Source organism: Salmo trutta, chromosome 13 (assembly GCF_901001165.1).
Source record: "Salmo trutta chromosome 13, fSalTru1.1, whole genome shotgun sequence".
In the NCBI taxonomy this organism is placed as follows: Eukaryota; Metazoa; Chordata; class Actinopteri; order Salmoniformes; family Salmonidae; genus Salmo; species Salmo trutta.
Window position 1 is genome coordinate 47,298,385 of NC_042969.1, and position 23,186 is coordinate 47,321,570.

Below are 23,186 nucleotides of genomic sequence, written 5' to 3' on the forward strand. Positions count from 1 at the left end.
CAGACATAGCGCTTTGCATTCAGGCCAAAGAGTTACATTTTTGTCTCATCAGACTCCAGAATATTTTGCCTTATGCTATCAGAGTCTTTCACGTGCTTTTTTGCAAACACCAGGCCTGCTGTCATGTACCTTTTTCTCAGGAGTGGCTTCCGTCTTGCCACTCTCGCATAAAGCCCAGATTGGTGAAGTGCTGTAAGACTGTGGTCCTTCTGGCAGGTTCTCCCATCTCAGCCAAGGAACTCTGTAGTTCTGTCACCTCTCAAGGTCCTTATTGCCCAGTTGCTCAGATTGGTCAGGTAGTTGGTCTGGGTAGTTCCATATTTTTTTCCATTTCCCAATGATGGATACCACTCTTAGAAACTTTCAACACTATAAAAAGTTTTATACCTTTCCCCTGGTATATGCCTCATCACAATTCTATATTGGAGATCTACAGACAGTTCATTGGACTTCATGGTACAGTTTCTGCTCTGAAATGCACTGTCCACTGTGGGACTTTATAAAGACGTGTGTTTTAAAACATTTCCAAACAATTGAATTGGCCACAGTTGTGGTGACGTCTCAAGGGATGATCGAAGGAAGTTGGATGCAACTGAGCTCAATTTGGAGCGTCATAGCAAAGAGGTGTGAATACTTATTTAAATGAGATATTTCTGTATTTTATTTTCAATAAATGTAATAGTATTTCTGTTTACATTATAGGGAATAGGGTGCCATTTGGGATGCAGACAGGGTTTGTATAATAGTGGCAATTGCTGCTGACTCATGCAACCAGATACTGTATATAGTAGAGCTCAACAACAAATTCAAATCTAACGTTCAATAACAAAGTAACCAACTCAATAACAAGTTCTAATCTAACATTCAAAAACAAAGTAACCAACTCAATAACAAGTTCTAATCTGACGTTCAATAACAAAGTAACCAACTCAATAACAAGTTCTAATCTAACGTTCAAAAACAAAGTAACCAACTCAATAACAAGTTCTAATCTGACGTTCAATAACAAAGTAACCAACTCAATAACAAGTTCTAATCTGACGTTCAATAACAAAGTAACCAACTCAATAACAAGTTCTAATCTGACGTTCAATGCAGAGCTATTCAGTTATGGGCCTCAAGGGCTAATGGTTAATGAATTTATCAATTAATGAAATCATGTAATTGATTGGCCAGGTAGTTCACTCACCACCAGGTCTGAATCAGTCCCTGATTAGAAGGAAATAATGAAAACCAGCAGGCCTGGAATTGAATCACCCTCTGGTCTATTGGTTAAGATGGATTACCAGATGGGCTGCTGGCCCTCTTAACTGCAGTAAGGGTCAAGCCAGCTGCTTCCCTTCCCTTCTCTCCCCAGATGTCCATCCATGCCTGGGCCATGTGCAGACCTGGTGGCCTATCTATCCACATGTGTCAGTGCTTCAAAGTGTGTTTGCACAGCTCTCTCAGTGATCAGCACAGCTACCTCCAGCCCATTCATGGAGACCCATTGTGCTCAACTGTTTTCAGATGTTCCTGCTCATGTTTGAGCATTATGGAATGGCAGCTGCTCTGGAGATGAAATATAACTAACTGGCAGGTTGTTTTGGCAACAGGGAGCTATAGCATAACGTTACTTACACCTCGTGTCAACCCTGTCTCTGCTGCTGATCAGAGAGGTAAGTGGGAAAATCTGATGTAGGCTCTACCCGCTGAGCAAAAACTGGTTGCATCAACGTTGTTTCCACGTCATTTCAACAAAAAAATTACATCTGACGTTGAATCAATGTGGAAAACTGATTGGATTAGCAAAAAGTCATCAATTTAAGGGAATTTGGTATTTTTTTCACCCAACTTTTTAAGTAAATCCAATGACATGGTAAATGTTTTTGTTGATTTCACATTAGTTGGCAACTTAACATCTCAACCAAATGTAAATCAAAACTCGATGTTGAAATGACGTCTGTCCAGTGAGTAGGGTCTGTTCACAGGTGACTCGTTCAGGGGCTGGTTTCCTGGACACAGATTAAAGGGATAGTTCATCCAAGTTACAAAATTACACATTGGTTTTGTCGATGGACCGCTTACAAGGGGCTGGATTCAAACCTTGTTGCTGAAGTTCAGCGCTCTAGCACAATTGAAATTTAAAGGTAATTTCCGATTGAGCCGACATATGCAGCGTTTACCGTGAATCGAGTCTCTGCTAACACGGGAACATTGCCTTTAAATTTCTATCGCCCTGTTGTGCAGCTCTTCAGTGCTAGGGATTGAGTCCAGCCCAAGATAAGGAAACCAATGTAATTTTGTAATTTGGTTGAACTATCCCTTTGAGCCTATTGCCATAAAACGCATGCTAAATAGTGGTTCTCCTTTGAAAGCGCTTCATAGACCAAAAGTAGCCTTTTAATTTTTGTCTGGGAAAAGTGCCCTAGAATATTGGTGCAGTGGTCTAAGAGACTGCAGCGCAGTGCAAGAGGCGTCACTGCAGTACCTGGTTCGAATCCAGGCTGCATCACATCCAGCTGTGATTGGGAGGTGCACAATTGGCCCAGCGTTGCCAGGGTAGGACGTCATTGTAAATAAGAATTTGTTCTTAACTGACTTGCCTAGTTAAATAAATAATAAAATGTTGCAGCTAGAAATAAGTGACATGTTTTGTATTCTACATGACAGAATCATATTTGTTCTGGGTGGGTCATACATCTGTCTGAATGTTCTTTGCTGATGCTGAACTGGCCCCAGGGGCATATTCATTAGGAAGCAAACTGTACAATACCTGAACTTGCCCAATAAGAATCTCTGTTGCAAAATGGTTGTACTGAAGAGCACCTCAATGTCAATTTCAACTTCACTTAGATGATGTCAAATGAGAAAAAGGTGATATGATGATTCTGGAATTCAATCCATTGCAGATAGAGGACTTTCACATTTGTGCAACAGCATGGCCTGGGTGAAAGGAGTGGACATAGGAGTTGTACAAATGCTATTGTCTATTGAGGACTGTGATTGTTGAAGTTTTGACTTCGTCCTGTGCAGCAGCATAGTGAATGAATTACGTTTCTAGTTGGCCTTCGTATGCAGCAGTTAGCAGAGGGCAAACTCATTTTTGAGGTAGATTGTTCTTTATTTCCCTTGGTTGTCACACTGAAGGGTTACACAAGGGACGACCTTGGCAGCACATCATAAATACCATTTCTGTTATAAAAAAAGACCACTCAGGCATTTAAACACTAAACAGAGCCATCGCATCAGAGAGCGTCATTAGAATGGGAGCACTTTTTAATCTCTCAATCTCCATCAGCATACATAACCAACCCAAGCCACGGGCCACCCCCGATTTATAGCTCATCGCTGTTACAGGCCTACACGTTATGCAAAGGTTAGTCTTTACGTCACATCGTAGCATAACAGTACTGCACTAGTACAGTGTTGGTGGTTTAATTGCATGATAGGGAGCCTGGAGCGACGATGTCACAGCTGGACGTTGTTTAGAGGTTGATGGAATAATCCTCTGCATTGGATTGCCAAACAGATTTGTCAGGATTTACAGTGACTGTAGCCTAAAGTTAAACAGAACCTTTTTAAAAGTATGTTTGATTTAATATTATTAGCCATAATTCATATAGGAGCTACTGAATTGAGGAGTTATGGATTCCATTATCTCTTGGATACTAATATTTGAAGCCATCAAACAGAACTGCTGCAAACTTTGGAATTAAAACAATGCAGCTGGCTCTTCTGAAACTAGATAAAGTAATTCGTGACAGGATTCAGCAAAGGTACTTCAGCTCAGTGGGGGAAGAGATGCCCTCCGGTTGGTTTCTCACAGTGACAAAAGACAAAACATAAAAGACGCAGGGAAACAAGCTTTTTTTCCATTTTCCTAAAGTCAACTTCCCTCAATATGTCATTTCTCTCTCTCACACACTATTTTGAGTAGGTTAATCTGTCTATCTCGACCATCACAAGTAGAAATGTCTTGCCTCTGTTTCTGTGAGGGCACTGATGGACAAATTCAATATCTTATAGTTAATTCTGTGTGAATAAACCATACAACATTTACGGCGTAATATTTCATCCTACAACTGTATCAAATTAAGGGCACGATGTGTGGTTTCTTATCATGTACAGTTTTATTACATAAGTCATGGCCAAGCATATGCTCTCATTCCAAGTAAAGAAGACACAGACCTCTTCCATGTAAGAAGGATCTTGCGTAACTGATGGGCAGCAGTCAGTGTAGGTCTCCGTCTGTCTTAGTGTTCTAATTTATCTGGCCACCAGACGTTTAGAGACCCTAATCCCGGCCTGCACATGACCTAGAAATAACAACCTTGCATGGTCACGTCTGTCACTATAACACACATATCAGTAGTAGGTCAGGATAAAGGGATGTCAGGCTAGACAGGTACCTTCTCAGCCCTATCCATCCTCCATCAGGGTTGTGTTCATTATGGCATGTGACAGAAAATGGTATGTTTTGCAACGGAAAACTAAAATGTCCAGGTCGTCTTTCCGTTTCAGTCTTTTCTTTTGTTTGGTGCCTAATGAATATGATCCAGGACTAGTTGCCTTTGTTCAGTGTCGCTTCAACTGACCCCAGAGGGTTAAACTGATGAGTACTCTGACCTCAGCTGGAGAGCAGAAGTATGCTGTTGTCATTCACCTGTTGCCATGGCAACCATTGATTTGAGTTTTACCAGCATGAACAGAGGGTAGAATTCCGATTTGGAAGAAATAATATTGAAAATCCCTGTTTATATCTGGTGCTAACATGTGTCTTGTGTTCTTGCCATTCTGATTGTTCCCACATTTTTAGACCGTATAAACAAGTGGAAAGACACTTTTCTAGGAAGGCTTTCCACTTGCTGCGGGGACTTGCTTCCATTCAGCCACAAGAGCATCAGTGAGGTTGTGCACTGATGTTAGGCGATTAGGCCTGGCTCGCTGTCGGCGTTCTAATTCATCCCAAAGGTGTTCAATGGGGTTGAGGTCAGGGCTCTGTGCAGGCCAGTCAAGTTCTTCCAAACCATTTGTGTGGACCTCGCTTTGTGCACAGGAGCATTGTCATGCTGAAACAGGAAAGGGCCTTCCCCAAACTGTTGCTACAAAGTAGGAAGCACAGATTTGTTTAGAATGTCATTGTATGCTGTAGCACTAAGGGGCCTAGTCCAAACCATGAAAAACAGCCCCAGGCCATTATTCCTCTTCCACCAAACTTTACAGTTGGCACTGTGCATTCAGGCAGGTAGCGTTCTCCTGGCATCAGCCAAACCCAGATTCGTCAATCCGACTACTAGATGTTGAAGCGTGATTCAACACTCCAGAGAACCTTGTTTCCACTGCTCCAGAGTCCAATGACGGCAAGCTTTACACCACTCCAGCCGACGCTTGACATTGCACAGGGTGATCTTAGGCTTGTGTGCGGATGCTCGGCCATGGAAACCCATTTCATGAAGCTACCGACGAACAGTTCTTCCAGAGGCAGTTTGGAACTCTGTAGTGAGTGTTGCAACAGACAGACGATTTTTACTCGCTATGCACTTCAGCACTCAGCAGTCCCTTTCTGGGTAGGCTACCAGTTCGCGGTTGAGCCGTTGTTGCTCCTAGACATTTCACTTCACAATAACAACCCTTACAGTTGACCCGGGACAGCTCTATCAGGGCAGAAATTTGACGAACTGACTTGTGGGAAAGGTGGCATCCTATGGCAGTGCCACATTGAAAGTCACTGAGCTCCTCAGTAAGGCCATTCTACTGCAAATGTTTGTCTATGGAGATTGCATGGCTGTCTGCTCAATTTTATACATTTGTCTGCAATGGGTGTGGCTGAAAAAGCTGATCCACTAACTTGAAGGGGTGTCCACATAATTTTGTATGTATATTGAAAGCAGGTGCTTCCACACAGGTGTGGTTCCTAAGTTAATTAGGCAATTAACATCCCATCATGCATAGGATCATGTATAAAAATGCTGGGCGGGCCATTATTTTGGCTACCATGGCTATGCCCTCATAGGATAATGATGCCCCCATCCACAGGGCACGAGTGGTCACTGAATGGTTTGACGAACACAAACTGTGTAAACCATATGCCATGGCTGTCTCAGTCACCAGATCAACCCAACTGAACACTTATGGGAGATCCTGGAGCGGTGCCCGAGACCGTGTTTTCCACCAACCTCAACATGGAACATTTTTGTTGCATCCCTCCAATAGAGTTCCAAACACTTGTAGAATCTATGCCGATGTGTATTGAAGCTGTGCTGGCCCGGCCCAACGCCCTATTAAGACACTTTATGTTGGTGTTTCCTTTATTTTGGCAGTTACCTGAAGCTGTAACTTGTCTGAATGGGATTACAGGCCTGATTTGATTAACTGTATTCCTGCTCAAGTTTTATGGACAAGGACTAAGCTTTGACTGGGACATTAGCGCAATCTGTACTGGGAATAAGGAGACCGCTAGGTTGAAGACCAAGTGATCTCATCATCCACTTATGGGGAGGTCCTCAGAGTCATAGTTCGGCGGACTCACTAATGCACTGGTATGAATAGGATACAGTAGAGTTGAGTGCACTAATGGGAAGACATGGCATCTCTGGGTTCACTCAGTTCAGCTACCGGGGAGCATCATTTGCTGATCCATACCCAGATAACTTATAGCAAGGGCATCTGCCGAGAAATGGGAGCAATGGTTGAAACTAATCAAATAACCTCCGAAGCAATGACGCTTGTTTGTGGGCCATGTTTGTGTTGACAACAATCCGGTTAGCAACCGAGACCGACACCAATGGGAATGGGAACTGGTTCAGTTATGAGTACAACTCCTGTAGGGGATCCTGATTGAATTCCAGACAAGAGAACCAAGAGGGATATAGGCTATAGTCAAGTAGAGGCCTTTGGAAAAGTGGAACATTTCACTGTCTGAGATGCTCTATCTATTCACACCCATTTCTGGGCCATATTCATAGTGTCTGAGTAGGAGTGCTGATCCAGGATCAGTTTGGCCTTTTAGATCATGTGAATATATGGACGGGGGACATGATTCTAGATCAGCAGCTTTATGAATACAGGCCCCGATTTACTCCACATCTAGATGACAAATGTGCTGTGCTTGTGAGGGCAGACATTTCAATCCATATCATCGAGCAGCTAGTCGACAGAGACTACCACCTCACTCAGCTGCTGTTAAAGATGATGGGAAAGAGATACAGGGACACCGGCCAATCAATGAAAAGATACAGGGACACCAGACAATCATTGAAGAGATACAGGGACACTGGCCAATCATTAATTTACATATCAACCACAAACACCTCTGTTCTGAACCACATCTAGAGGCGCCACGCACCAGTTATTATGGACTGATGGCTATTGGCTAAACAAGGTGGTTAGGTAACAGGTATTAAGTACAAAAAAAATAAAAAATGCATGAAATTAAATGAAATGTATGCATTCACTACTGTAAGTCGCTCTGGATAAGAGCGTCTGCTAAATGACTAAAATGTAAATGTAATAAAGTTTAGACCATTAACTCTGGTCCAACTATGCCCTTGATTACTCACATAACTAGGACTGTGTCAATGGTGTTAATAAGAACCCTGAACATATTTATCAACACAGTAATGATGGCACATACCCATCCATTTGAGAGTTTTTACAAAACACATGCCACATTACCAATCAATTTGGATGTTGAACGGAGTTTAGGTAATAAAGTGCTGATAATAACTGATAATGGATGGCCTTTGTGAGACCTTGGATATAGTCCCTGAAATGATTTCAGGCTCATGTACTGTGTGACTCAACTGTTTATTATACAGGGCTACGTGTTATACTGGTACAATTGAGGATCCGTTGATGTCCCTATTTGGGCTGTTGTAATGGAATCTCAAATAGTGAGCTGTGTTTTGGGGAATGACAGTGTCTATAATTCAACCATGGACATAAATATATTCATCATTGGATTCAACACGAGTATGTAGTCAGATTATTTGGAGAAAAAAAAAAAGTAGATCAAGATACTCACACAAGTTGTTCGATAAACCTTTTTAATCTCAACAGCATGTTAGCTTATGTGTGGTCAACATCAATGAAGGTAAATATAAAATTGGATTTTCTAACGACAGGTGTTTGTCAGCAGGAGGTGCAATTATGATACTGAAACAAATCCACTACTAATCTTCATTATTTTCAACTATTGCTATAATACTTTTTAAATGGCATATACTGATTGACCAAAAAAGCACTGTCAAGAAGCTAAAACCAAGAAGCTCCTAACTCCACATGGTGGGGTCGTACAGGGAAACTTCTGAGGGGACTTTGGTTTTGTACCTTTGTAAAACCTGGGACTACTTATTTCCGGAAAGGATACCCCAAAATAAAAACAGAACGGAATTAAAAGCTAAAATATTCTTATCTTAATTCAAAACAAAAAAAGTTAAAAAGGCACACTGAACACTATTCACGCTCAACACAATATTTGTTGCATCTTGAGAGCACTAAAGAGTCTCTAAACCCCTAATTTGTACAAAGCACAATGAACAACCAATAGTGTTATTCTTGCTGGTCTTTCTTTGACAGAACCAAATGTTTTGTGTCCATTTATTGAGATAAAAGAGAGCGAATGGGTCCCTCGCTTTTGTTTTAGTCTCCCGGGGAAGCAGCAGACTCGGCTAAACACCATTCTGACTACCACCGTCACCACATCTCACTCTAGCTACATTTCCTTTATCGCCTCGTAAAAGTGCTCCAGTAATTCAACTTCCACAGACAATCCTGCAGTCTAGTCTATGGCTACGTCCCAAATGGCACCCTATTACCTATATAGTGCACTACTTTGACCAGAACCAATAGGGCTCAGTTCAAAAGTATTGTACTATGGAGGGAATAGGGTGCCATTTGAGATGCAGACTTTGTCTCTGACCTCGAACACTTCGGTTTTTCATCCTATTTAATGAAAAGTAGAGTTATGTCTTTGTCAGAGATCTATATGCTTCAAGTAGATTCAAAAGTTAAGTGTTCATTCTAAGTTTGTTGCAAGAGAGCCATGGTGAAACTTGTCAAAATTAATCCAGTGTCGGGTTACTAACGTCTTTTTTCCCCCTTATTTTTTACAGCAACCTTTAGGTTAGAGAAACATTCCTCCAGAAACCCAGTAGGTATCATAAGGTATTTTATATATCAACACTGTTAGACCCACAACAGGAGGTATAAGGTCACAATCTGGAGAACTCACCTAACAACACTAGTGCAGCAAACTGATTTGATTGGACTTGACTTACAGTGGCTTGCAAAAGTATTCACCCTCCTTGGCATTTTTCCTATTTAGTTGCCTTACAACCTGGAATTAAAATAGATTTTTTGGGGGGTTGTATCATTTGATTTACACAACATGCTTACCACTTTGAAGATGCAAAATATGTTTTTGTGAAACAAGCAAGAAAGACAAAACAAAACTTGAGCGTGCATAACTATTCACCCCCCCAAAGTCAATACTTTGTAGAGCCACCTTTTGCAGCAATTACAGCTACAAGTCTCTTGGGGTATGTCTCTATAAGCTTGGCACATCTAGCCACTGGGATTTTTGCCCATTCTTCAAGGCAAAACTGCTCTAGCTCCTTCAAGTTGGATGGGTTCCGCTGGTGTACAGAAATATTTTACCACAGATTCTCAATTGGACTGAGGTCTGGGCTTTGACTAGTCCATTCCAAGACATAAATGTTTCCCCTTAAACCACTCAAGTGTTGCTTTAGCAGTATGCTTAGGGTCATTGTCCTGCTGGAAGGTGAACCTCTGTCCCAGTCTCAAATCTCGAAGGCTGAAACAAAACAGGTTTCCCCTCAACATTTTCCCTGTATTTAGCACCATCCATCATTCCTTCAATTCTGACCAGTTTCCTAGTCCCTGCCGATGGAAAAACATCCCCACAGCATGATGCTGCCACCACCATGCTTTACTGTGGGGATGATGCTCTCGGGGTGACGAGAGGTGTTGGGTTTGCGCCAGACATAGCATTTTCCTTGATGGCCAAAAAAGCTCAATATTAGTCTCATCTGACCAGAGTACCTTCTTCCATAATTTTTGGGAGTCTCCCACATGCCTTTTGGCGAACACCAAATGTGTTTGCTTATTATTTTCTTTAAGCAATTGCTTTTCTGGCCACTCTTTCGTAAAGCCCAGCTCTGGAGTGTATGGCTTAAAGTGGTTCTATGGACAGATACGCCAATCCCCGCTGTGGAGCTTCGCAGCTCCTTAAGGGTTATCTTTGGTCTCTTTGTTGCCTCTCTGATTAATGCCCTCCTTGCCTGGTCTGTGAGTTTGTGGGCAGCCCTCTCTTGGCAGGTTTGTTGTGGTGCCATATTCTTTAAATTTTTTAATAACGGATTTAATGGTGCTCCGTGGGATATTAAGTTTCTGATTAAAGACATATAACCTAACCCTGATCGGTACTTCTCCACAACTTTGTCCCTGACCTGTTTGGAGAGCTCCTTGGTCTTCATGGTGCTGCTTGCTTGGTGATGCCCCTTGCTTAGTGGTGTTGCAGACTCTGGGGCCTTTCAGAACAGGTGTGTATATATACTGAGATCATGTGACACAGATGGACTTTATTTAACTAATTATGTAACTTCTGAAGGTAATTGGTTGCACCAGATCTTATTTAGGGGCTTCATTGCAAAAGGGGTGAATACATATGCACGCACCACTTCAGATTTAAATTTTTATTTTTTGAAATAAGTAATTTTCACTTCACCAATTTGGACTATTTTGTGTATATCCATTACATGAAAACCAAATAAAAATCAATTTAAATTACAGGTTGTAATGCAACAAAATAGGAAAAAATGCCAAGGGGGATGAATACTTTCGCAAGGCACTGTATTCCTTTTAGCTCCTAGTGAAGCAAAGGGCCTCAAACTGATTTGTGTAGTTTGTTGGAAATATGTAGCCGATTTATATATTTTTTTTCCCCCCTCTTCTTCCCTTATCTGCTGCGATGGGATTAGTGGGGGGATTATCTCCTGACTATATCATCACGGTCTACGCAGTGATGAGCGGTCACTGTGGATATGTTGGCTGTGAGTCATCATACTGGAATTCTCCCCAAAAACATCACATTAAAGTACGACTTTCTGGTGAGGAAAAAGCCTGTTGCTTCAATATTGCGATGATAAAATATTGACTAACACTGCACTTATCAAGTGCGCATTAATTCATTACTTTGTCTCTTGTTGGTTTTTTATTATTATTTTTACTACAAAACACCCAAAGTGTTTTTGAGAGTTCTTGTCCTATTTCAATACAAAATAGTATCTTTGTCGTTTGGTTTGTGCTTTCGGTAAGCCAAGTTCCGTTGTGCACGTCTTCCAAAAACAACCAAACTGTGCTAAGTTTTCTTGCATCGTCCAGCACTTGTTCTCGACAAGGCTGCTGCAGCTGCAGTCAGCTTTGAGGCAGTTGTGTTCCTGTGGAGCGATATCACTTCACACGTGACACCCCCCATCATGGCAACATCCATCCACACATACCCAGCCAGCCATCCATGCTGGCACGCCCCCATCACCCAGGCAGCCACCAGGCCTGGATCCTTGCATAGGGCTGATGGGAACAGAGAAGTGGGAAGAAGGGAGATGGGGAGGATTTTGGTAGAAAGGTTGAGGTTGGTTCACCACAACTAAAAAAAATAGTATTCATTGATACAAAAAAAACACACACTTCCCCTGTACCTTGAACCCCAACTCCACTCCATAACATCTACGACATAATGCTGTGTAGGTTTTCAACTGTCGTTAATACTGCTTTCTCCCCACAGTTCTCCCGGCTTCAGTTAACCAGTAGGAAGCCATGCTGCGAGTCTACAGTCTCCATCATCTCGCTGTCCAGAAAGGAGTCCTGGAGCTCGGTGGGTAACGCCAGCCTCTCGTAACCGGCAACAGGGGCCTCTCCTGGGCCAGGCCGGTGCGGCTGCCCGGGGTCCAGGTGGAACTCGTATTGCTCTGGATAAAGTGCCTCTTGCGGGGAGTGGAATTGGCCCAGCTGGTCACACAGCTGGTAGCTGTATCCCAGGGCCTCGGGGTGCTGGTTCTGCAGCTGGCCGGCCAGGGCAGGGGGCATTAATACTGGGCTGAGGTGGGAGTGAGGGTGGGGGTAGTGCTGGGCCAGGTAGTGGTCGTAGACCAGGTTGGCACTGGGCTCAATGAAGGGGCTGAGGGCCTGGGTGTAGGGAGGGGAGGCCTGGGAGCTGCCCTGCTGCTGGTGGGCCCCAGCCATGGCCCCCTGCTGCTGTGGAGGGGCCCCTGGGTCCCCTGGATAGGAACCTTCCACTATCTGCATCTGGTTGAAATAGGCTTGGAGGTGGGTCTGCTTCTGGAGGTACATCCTCTTCTGGTGCAACCTGAAGATAGTGATATAGGTTACAGCGACAACCAGGAAAATAAGATGGAAGTGGGATCTGTTTGATAAGTATGAATAGTCTAATAATGTACCTATGCTCCTGCAGCTGTTGCTCTAGACTCCGAGGATTCTCCTTACAGAAGAGCTGGCAGCTAGCAGGACTCACATTACCCATAACACTAGCTTTCTGTAAGGGACAGAGTGGGGAAATATGAGGGATTCAATAATTGCATCTGTGGTTGCAATGAGGGTGACCAGTCTCAAATGTGCCATCCATAAACATTGACAGATATGAAATTGATATAAAATCGTACAGTAATGCATACAAATTATTAGCCATTGTCTTATTGTAATTGATTACTCCTTTTAATAAATATTTTGATAAATACAAGATAGATTTGAGTGGCGTTTTGGTACCTGTAGTCTGTGTGCGAGATATTGTGTCTCCAGGCTCTGTCTTCGGGACAGTAGAGGTTGGGCGCCACCATGGTATAAAGCTAAGTTATCCTCGTGCTTAGATGCCTCCCCCTGAACACACACACACACACACACACACACGAGTTCAGAGGTTACACTCACAATCACACTGGGTTAGACCGCCTACGCACACACAAATGCAGAGCAGGGTTTCCGTTAACAAAAAAATACGAAAAGCAGATATTCTCTCTTTCTTTCTTTCTCTCGGAGGACCTGAGCCCTAGGACTACCTGGCATGATGACTCCTTGCTGTCCCCAGTCCACCTGGCCATGCTGCTGCTCCAGTTTCAACTGTTCTGCCTGCGGCTACGGAACCCTGACCTGTTCACCGGACGTGCTTGTTGCACCCTCGACAATTACTATGATTATTATTATTTGACCATGCTGGTCATTTACGAACATTTTAACATCTTGACCATGTTCTGCTATAATATCCACCCGGCACAGCCAGAAGAGGACTGGCCACCCCTCATAGCCTGGTTCCTCTCTAGGTTTCTTCCTAGGTTTTTGGCCTTTCTCAGGAGTTTTTCCTAGGGAGTTTTTCCCAGCCACCGTGCTTCTTTCACATGCATTGCTTGCTGTTTGGGGTTTTAGGCTGGGTTTCTGTACAGCACTTTGAGATTTCAGCTGATGTACGAAGGGCTATATAAATAAATTTGATTTGATTAGATAAGTAAAATTGTCCGAGGCCAAATTGACCGGGAGAAGAAAAAAAAATCCCATCGAAAAATAATGCTTTTTATTAATTTATGGAAATACATTTGACAGTCATGCTTAGGTTAATTTGCCTAATTCTGTGGAATTAAATTTGGGCATGTGTATTGTTAGTTGTCATGTATCTTATTTATCACATGAGCACAGCTAAATATCCCTTGTCAGGCAGCGCTGTAGCTCCTCAGCTTGTTGCTGCTGGAGTGAAATGTGCTTTTATAAGTCCAGTCATTTTGCAACAATTCTAAATGCAATCGCATATTAAAAACAGTTTTGATCACAATTAAAAAGAGCTACATTTTGTTTCATTTTTACCCCTTTTTCTTCCCAATTTTGTGATTATGATCTTGTCTCATCGCTGCAACTCCCCAACGGGCTCGGAGAGGCGAAGGTTGAGTCATGCGTCCTCCGAAACATGACCCACCAATCCGCGCTGCTTAACAACCGCTTATTTAACCCGGAAGCCAGCCCACCAATGTGTCAGAGGAAACACCATTCAACTGACAACCGAAGTCAGCCCGCAGGCGCCCGGCCCGCCACAAGGAGTCGCTAGAGAGCGATGAGCCAAGTAGAGCCCCCCCCCCGGCCAAACTCTCCGCTAACCCTGGCCAACGACGGGCCAAAACACCAGGCTTTTAGTGACGCCGCAACACTGCAATGCAGTGCCTTGGCCTCCCGAGTGGCACAGCAGTCTAAGAGCTACTATTTTTATTTCTCAACTGGTAATTGAAGCACGCCTTCCATTCAAGTGCGTAGGCAGGCTATCAGTGCATCACCCATCACTTTGCAATGTGAGCTGGAGGCAGTTTGCATTTTGAGGCATGTCTTACCTTGCTTCAAAGTAGCATAGGCAAATTCTGACCATAGAATTTTTTTATAAAGACTGTCATTGAAACTTTCTTTCGTTGTCCAAAAGCACAATCCTAGTCATATTAGTAACCCATCCTAGTTGTTGCATCTTTAGATTCCCCTTATAAGTTTCTAGAGATTTATCACTAGCACGTTTCATCCAAATTGCGCCAGATTCATGCGAATATTCTAAAATATGCGCATTTTTTCAATGTTTCCATCAAATTGACTTGTTGCAAATAAAACGCTTTACGTGATGACATAGTGCACATAAAAATACCTTTTGCGGTTAAATTCCCATGTATCAAATAAAAAAAATACGTTTCCATCGCATTTTCAACTTTCCTGATGGTTTTCTCAACAACAAAAAAAGTCATTATATAGCGAATATGCCCACTCTGGTATTGGCACGTGCGCTCAAGCTAACAGCACTATCTGCATGCTTTTATCCTACATGTACTTTACACAAAGGTTGGATGTAAACCTGGTTATAGTCACATATGGAACCGCTCACATCAGGTGTGCTGTTTAGAATGGTGTGATCCCACAAATTGCATTTAGACAAATGTTTAAAATGACATTATTGGCTACTGCATTACAGCAGTTGCATGTTATGTTAAGAATTACCATAATCTAAATGTGATTACTGTCATTCTGAGCACTGTTAATGGGTTATGCATATGGGTCCGGTAAATCTTTGATGGCCGGTAAATTAAAATCTTCCCGGTAAGGAAACCCTGAAGCGGAGGCGCACACACACAGCTCCACTGAGTAAAGTTATTGCCATTCTTGTATACAGGGCCAATGTGTTGTTGTATTGTTGCTGACTGTGTATAGTGATTGTGTGGTAAGCAACTATAGGGACCTTGTAGACAGACATGCTGCCAATCAGCCCTTAGACCACCAGGGCTTTGTCCCAAATGGGACCCTATTCCCAATCCCTGTAGAGTGCACTATTTTGGCCCAGAGCTCTGGTCAACCAACCAACCACACAGGCCTTGCGTTTACACGCAGCAACCACTGTTCTAGGGCAAGGGAAATGGATGCGCTGATTCACAGATTGATCATGCTCTCTCTGTAGGGGCCATTGAATTGACTCGTTGTTGCCTGTTTACAAGCAGCAGCCAACGGTGAATCAGTTCAGTCACTCTCCCTCTCTCATATTACTTCAACAACAATGGCTGCATTCACTATGTGCAGCACCAGGGGTTGACTGACTGTCAACAAGAGGACAATTGGCTACCTCTTCGTCCGGACGGAACATTATATAACCAGCCTCGTCTGTGATTCACGGGCTGGCTGGCTAACTAATCACTGGTGAGGTCAGGAGAGGTGCTGCTGGGTGGGGTCAAAACAAGACATGGTATCAAGTAATAATGTTTGTACCATGTTTTGTGTTGATACCATGCTGTGTTGTGTTGCTGCCATGCTGTCTTAGGTCTCTTCACGTAGTGTTGTGGTGTCTCTCCTGTCGTGATGTTTTGTCCTATATCTTTAATCAAATATGTCACATGCGCCGAATACAACAGGTGTACCTTTTAAAGTGAAATGCTTACTTACTAAGCCCTAACCAACAATGCAGTTAAAAAATAAATAATTAAAAACACCAATAAAGAAAAAAGTAACAATTAAAGAGCAGCAGTAAAATAACAATAGTGAGGCTATATACAGGGGGTACCGGTACAGAGTCAATGTGTGGGGGCACCAGTTAGTTGAGGTAATTGCGGTAATAGATACATGTAGGCAGAGTTAAAGTGACTATGCATACATAATAAGAGTAGCAGCAGTGTAAAGGGGGGGGGGGGCAATGAAAATAGCCTGGGTAGCCATTTGATTAGACGTTCAGGAGTCTTATGGCTTGGCGGTAGGAGCTGTTTAGAAGCCTCTTGGACCTAGTCTTGGCACTCCGGTACGGCTTGCCATGCGGTAGCAGAGAGAACAGTCTGACTAGGGTGGCTGGAGTCTGACAATTCTTAGGGCCTTCCTCTGACACCGCCTGGTATAGAGGTCCTGGATGGCAGGAAGCTTGGCCCCAGTGATGTACTGGGCCGTACGCACTACCCTCTGTAGTGCCTTGCAGTTGGAGGCCGAGCAATTGCCACACCAGGCAGTGATGCAACCAGTCAGGATGCTCTCGATGGTGCAGCTGTAGGATCTGAGGACCCATGCCAAATCCTTTCAGTCTCCTGAGGGGGAAAAGGTGTTGTCGTGTCTTCTTCACAACGGTCTTGGTGTGTTTGGACCATTTTTGTTTGTTGGTTATGTGGACAACAAGGAACTTTAATCCCTCAACCTGCTTCACTACAGCCTCAATGAGAATGAGGATGTTCTCGGTCCTCCTTTTCCTGTAGTCCACAATCATCTCCTTTGTCTTGATCACGTTGAGAGAGAGGTTGTTGTCCTGGCACCACATGGCAAGGTCTCTGACCTCCCTAAAGGCTGTTGTGTAATCGGCAAACTTAATAATGGTGTTGGAGTTGTGCCTGGCCGTGCAGTCATGAGTGAACAGGGAGTACGGGAGGGGACTGAGCACGCACCCCTGAGGGGCTCCCGTGTTGAGGATCAGCGTGGTGGTTTTGTTACCTACCCTGACCACCTGGGGGTGGCCTGTCAGGAAGTCTAGGATCCAGTTGCAAAGGGAGGCGTTGAGTCCCAGGGTCCTTATCTTAGTGATGAGCTTTGAGGGCACTATGGTGTTTAACGCTGAGCTCTAGCATTCTCACATAGGTGTTCATTTTGTCCAGGTGGGGAAGGGCAGTGTGGAGTGCAATATAGATTGCATCATCTGTGGATCTGTTAGGGCGTTATGCAAATTGAGTGGGTCTAGGATTTCAGGGATTATGGTGTTGATGTGAGTCATGACCAGCCTTTCGAAGCACTTCATGGCTGCAGACGTGAATGCTACGGGTCGGTAGTCATTTAGGCAGGTGTTCTTGGGCACAGGGACTATGGTGGTCTGCTTGAAACATGTAGGTATTACAGACTCAGACAGGGAGAGGTTGAAAATGTCAGTGAAGACACTTGCCAGTTGGTCAGCGCATTCTCCATGTACATGTCCTGGTAATCCGTCTGGCCCTGCAGCCTTGTGAATGTTGACCTGCTTAAAGGTCTTACATCGGCTGCAGAGAGTGTGATCACACAGTCGTCCGGAACAGCTGATGCTCTCATGCATGTTTCAGTTTTACTGGCCTCGAAGCGAGCATAGAAGTAATTTAGCTCACCTGGTAGGCTCGTGTCACTGGGCAGCTCTCGGCTGTGCTTCCCTTTTGAAGTCTAATAGTTTGCAAGCCCTGCCACATCCGACGAGCATTGGAGCCGGTGTAGTACAATTGGATCTTAGTCCTGTATTGATGCTTTGCCTGTTTGATGGTTAGCCGGAGGGCATAGCGGGATTTCTTATAAACTTCCGGGATAGAGTCCTGCTCCTTGAAAGCGGCAGCTCTACCCTTTAGCTCAGTGCGGATGTTGCCTGTAATCCATGGCTTCAGGTTGGGTATGTACGTACAGACACTGTGGGGATGACGTCATCAATGCACTTATTGATGAAGCCAGTAACTGATGTGATGTACTCCTCAATGCCATCAGAAGAATTCCAGAACATGTTCCAGTCTGTGCTAGCAAAACAGTCCTGTAGCTTAGCATCTGCTTTATCTGACCATTTTATTATTGACCTAGTCACTGGTGCATCCTGCTTTCATTTTTGCTTGTAAGCAGGAATCAGGAGGATAGAATTATGGTCAGATTTGCCAAATGGAGGGCGAGGGAGAGCTTTGTACGTGTCTCTGGGTGTGGAGTAAAGGTGGTTTAGTTTTCCCCCCCTCTGCTTGCACATTTAACATGCTGGTGGAAATTTGGTAAAACGGATATGTTTCCCTGCATTAAAGTCCCTGGGCCACAAGGAGCGCCGCTTCTGGATGAGCATTGTCTTGTTTGCTTATTTACAGCTCATTGAGGGCGGTCTTAGTGCCAGCATCGGTCTGTGGTGGTATGTAGACAGCTATAAACTCTAGGTAGATAGTGTGGTCTACAGCTCATCATGAGCTACTCTACCTTGAGAGTTCCTTAGCTACCGTGAACCAGCTGTTGTTTAAAAATATACATAGACCTCCACCCCTGGTCTTACCAGAGGCTGCTGTTCTATCCTGCCGATAGTGTAAAACCTGCCAGCTGTATGTTGTTCATGTCGTCGTTCAACCCCGACTCAGTGAAACATAAGATATTACAGTTTTTAATGTCCCGTTGGTAGTTTGCTCAAAGGTCATCGATTTTATTTTCCAATGACTGCATGCTTGCCAATAGAACGGATGGCGGCGGGGGTTTCCTCGCTCGCCTACGAATTCTCAGAAGGAAGCCTGACCTCCGCCCCCTTTTTCTCCGTCTTCTCTTCACGCAAATGACAGAGATTTGGCCCTGTTCGCAGGAAAGCAGTATGTCGGACTCGTTAAAGGAAAAAGCTTCTACCAGTTTGTTGTGAGTAATCGCTGTTCTGATATCTATAAGTTATTTTTGGTCATAAGAGACAGTAGCAGCAACATTACTTTAAAAATAAGTAAAAAAAATAAGAAACAAACCAAATAACACAGTTGGTGAGGAGCATGTAAAACGTCAGCCATCCTCTCCGGTGCCATTCTAATCCCAGCCCCTGTCCCCGCAGGAGGTCTTTTGGTAGGCTGTCATTGTAAATAAGAATTTGTTCTTAAATGACTTGCCTAGTTAAATAAAATACATTAAAAAAATCAAGACAATGAGCTGAATTGAGCCACCGATGAATCCCCACTTTGTAGCTTTTTGTCATTGTTGCAAACTATCTCGCTGTCTGTCCCATCCTCTCCTGACACTTTGGAGCCAGCACTGACCTGCAGCATGGGGTCCAGCAGGTTCTGCAGGTTTGCATGGGGCCCCAGTGTCCTCATGGAGGACGGGTCTTCCCCGGAGCCCATCTGCTCGTACATCTGTTTGTTCAGCTCCAGGATGCCTTTGGTCCGTGCCAGGTTCTGGAGATGCTGCCGGAACGCAACCAGACCTGGCAACATAGTTAGGAGTCAGGGGATTTTAGCATCCAAACTAATCGTTATAATCCGGTTCCCTTGTATTTATCTGACTGAAATTACATAGCTATCACTTCTAGCCTACTTCCTCTACCGCCTGCAGGGAGAGAGTATGTACGTCATGAGTGCGTGTGTGTATTGGTGGTTGTAATAAAACCTCTCTCTGGCTCCTAAAAGCTGGGTGACTGTTCCTGACTGCGTGAACCATGGGACCTGACTCATCCTAATGATAAGGCTATATAAAGATTTGAGACGCTCCTCCACGTCTCCCCCTGCAGCGGCACGCAGAAACCCAGCCGCTGATTCACTGACGTTTCAGACAGCCATTAGAAAGAACTGGGGCTCTGGTGACTCTAAGCTCCTGCTGGGTGTGTCTGTGTGTGCAGACTGAAGAGGCAGCTGGGGGGGGGGGAAACAACACATCTACCAGTACATTTTAAGGTCTCTATTAATTTAGTTACTTTACAGGGTGCTTCTGCAACGGGATGAAAAATTCAACAGCGATATGTAGGCCAAACCTTCAAAGCACAGTCTGATTCACAAAATGAATCATCAGCGAGAGAAGAAAATAAGAGAACGAGAGCCAATTTTCAGCTTGAAAATGTGTGTGTGCATGAAGCTGGAAAGAAGGAGAGAAAGATACACGAAGAACGAGATGTACTGGGCCGTACGTGAATGTACGGCCCTGTAGATGGAGATCTCACCTTGTGTGAGGGAGGTGTCGGAGGCGCGGCGGCCCTCCCTGAAGCTGATGGGAGAGCGGTTGTGGGCCTCCCTCCTCTGGGAGCTCAGGGCCTGCATGGTGGGGTTGGGGGGCCGCTGGCTCATGAAGGGGCCCTGGGTCACGTGGGACCCCGAGCTGTGGGTGTTGGCCAGGACCACCTCGCTGAGAGAGGGGGCGTCCTCCAGCAGACCCAGGTCACTGTGCAAGGAGCCCATGTCGTAGCCCATGTCAGAGTCCACACTGCCCAGGGACGGGTTGTGGCCCATGGTGAACAGTTTATCTGTTGGTTCACAGAAATACAGGAAAGCAAGGGTTCATTGACAGTACTGATGGATTGGATATTGCTCAAATTGGGTCACAGGTTTTTCAGGGTAGGGTTGGCACAATTATCATAAACATGTAACCGTTAACTATGGACAATAACCGTTGTCATAATAGTTTTCATACATTCATGTTATGATAAGGGAATCAACTTTATATTTAAGTAGATATAGTTTACCCAATAGGAGTTTTTAATTTAAGTAGGAAGTAGGTAAAGTTAATCATTTTACGAGCAGAACGGCATGGTCGGGAGGAGACGCTTCATTTCCAGAAGTTCAAAGCTTTCATAACCAATAGTTATTGAGACAAGGGTGTCACTAAAGCTGTGAGGGATTTATTTATTTATTATATCTAGCTAAGGCCAGAGGGGTACACTACAAAGCAGTATCAACGAGTTAACTTTTATAAACAACCACAAATTACAATAGATTTTCTGGTTCATTTAAGAAAGCTAAACTGTATTATGGTTGTTGAGGCAATTAGACCATGCCCATTTCATGCTTATATTCTTAAAAATGTTTTATTTATTTCAGAATATTCTGGAAAGTTAACTGGCTAAGTCATTGATCTTGCTTTGTAGTATACCCCTCGGGAAGGGGTATACTACTCATTAGGTATGTGACAGCAAATTTTAAAAGATGTATTCAGATGCATTACGAGCTCAACATTTTTCAACAAAATGACAATTATGAATATAACCGTGGCCATTTGCATGACAATTAATCGTTACCCAAAATTCCATAGTCGTCACAGCCCGTTTTCTGGGTAAGGTTGCCGGTCACGAAAGATTCCCGAGGGGTATACTACAAAGCAAGATCAATGACTTAGCCAGTTAACTTTCCAGAATATTCTGAAATAAATAAAACATTTTTAAGAATATAAGCATGAAATGGGCATGGTCTAATTGCCTCAACAACCATAATACAGTTTAGCTTTCTTAAATGAACCAGAAAATCTATTGTAATTTGTGGTTGTTTATCAAAGTTAACTCATTGATACTGCTTTGTAGTGTACCCCTTTGGCCTTAGCTAGATATAATAATTAAATAAATGTGGTTCCTTTAAAATAACAATTTCCACTGGAAGCGCAAATTTTCACCATTCACAAACGCAATACTTGCTGGCTTAGCAGATCAACAGCCCATCGTATGAACACAGCCCTATGTCCCCTATGTAGCCAATGCCGTAGAAGATTCTCTAATGTCCCAGAACCTTGGTTAAGATCTGACCTTGGTTGATGACGGGGCCCAGCTCATTAGTAACCTCAGACAGGGTGTGTCGGCGCTGACCGAAGCGGGCCGTCTGGAAGGCGGAGAAGAAGTGGGCCGGGTCGTCCTCGGCGTCGGGCTCCTCCGTCTCTATGCCCTCGTCGATGGACGTCTCCATCATGTTACTGGGTGACGACACGCTGGACTTGCGCAGCACTGTGGGGGGCAGGGGGTCCAGCATGCAGCCATTCACCTAAAGGCAAAGACAGGGAGAGGCACGGTGAGTTGCTTGCTGGAGCAATTCATTTAGCTTAATCCATTTACTAAATGTGTTTATGAAATATATTTCACATGGACAGTGCACAGTAATCATTATTTCCCTTTCCACATTGATGCTCAAGTGTCAGCAAAAGAGCAAATTTCCATCCATACTCGCTAGAGTTGGGGATCGAACTGGGTTTCCAACCCAGACTCTCAGGGCATTATCTCTAGGGAGCTAACGCGAGTTCCCAGCAAGGGTCTCTCCTTAACACCTCTGTTACGCTTCACTCTAACGTGAATGGGACCTCCTTCTCTGTCACACACGCTCACACGCACAGCCTAAGAGGGTGAAACCATTCATCAGGACATGGCTCCTCTCTCGGTTACATGACCAGGCAGCTTCCCCCTAATGTACACATCCAAAGGGTGCTCTTTACTTGTGTTATTGGAGTGGACAGCTCTGGAGCTACGGAAACACACAATCTACTGCAAGGATTGGGGAATGGATGGGTAAACAAAATGTGTCTGCCATTTCTATCCCGCCCTCCCTTTCCCCCCGTTGCTCAGACACTGTGAGAGGGGGGAAAGGGGTGGGAGTCTGGAATGCATGCACAGGAAGTGTGCTTTGGCCGAAAGCACAGCGAGAGACTCTCCCACAGACACAGGCACACAGACACAATCACACTCGCTCATCAAACGCACACACAGCGTCTCTCTCTCGCACTCACACACTCTGTCTGTCTCTCTCACACACCCCTCGCTGACACGGATCAACTGAATGAGTTGCCGGGGAAACCAGAACCCTGGGCTCCTCCAGTCAGAGCTGCTTTGTACAATTCCTGATCCCAGTTTCCTGAAGCGTGCTGGGCCAGGAATGCTGCCTGTTACTCAACACACGGGGGAGGGAGAGGGGCTGGCTGCTCAAACCCAGGCCACACCAGGCTATTACAGCACACTATACCCTATTTACTACACTAGTTTGACCAAAAGTAGTGCACGAAATAGGTAACAGAGTGCCATTTGGGACTCATTCCTAGTACCTACAGTGCCTAGAGCAAGCAGGGGCTCATCAGGAGTGAGGGAGGGCAGAGGGAACGGGCTCAACAGGCAGCATCCTGGTCATGTGTCCTGCTGGTGCTCCTGCTGCTGAGATTATGCTAGTTCCTTGTTCTTGAGCGGGCCCGCAGTGTTCACTCCCCAAGATAACACTTGAGCGGTG

General features: G+C 44.4%; 1 protein-coding gene across 1 annotated transcript in view; it reads right to left on the reverse strand.

Annotated features, from left to right (window-relative positions):
* Nucleotides 1-11,228: 11,228 nt before the first annotated feature.
* Nucleotides 11,229-23,186, reverse strand: part of LOC115205878 (serine/threonine-protein kinase SIK2) — a 69,690-nt gene continuing 57,732 nt past the window's right edge. The window contains exons 10-15 of the mRNA XM_029772280.1: nucleotides 21,728-21,959; nucleotides 20,159-20,458; nucleotides 19,263-19,429; nucleotides 12,787-12,897; nucleotides 12,462-12,556; nucleotides 11,229-12,370 (exon numbers count right to left, since the gene is read on the reverse strand). Coding sequence (XP_029628140.1) covers nucleotides 11,800-12,370; nucleotides 12,462-12,556; nucleotides 12,787-12,897; nucleotides 19,263-19,429; nucleotides 20,159-20,458; nucleotides 21,728-21,959 — 1,476 coding nt within the window. The 3' untranslated portion in view covers nucleotides 11,229-11,799. The remainder of the gene's footprint in view (nucleotides 12,371-12,461; nucleotides 12,557-12,786; nucleotides 12,898-19,262; nucleotides 19,430-20,158; nucleotides 20,459-21,727; nucleotides 21,960-23,186) is intronic.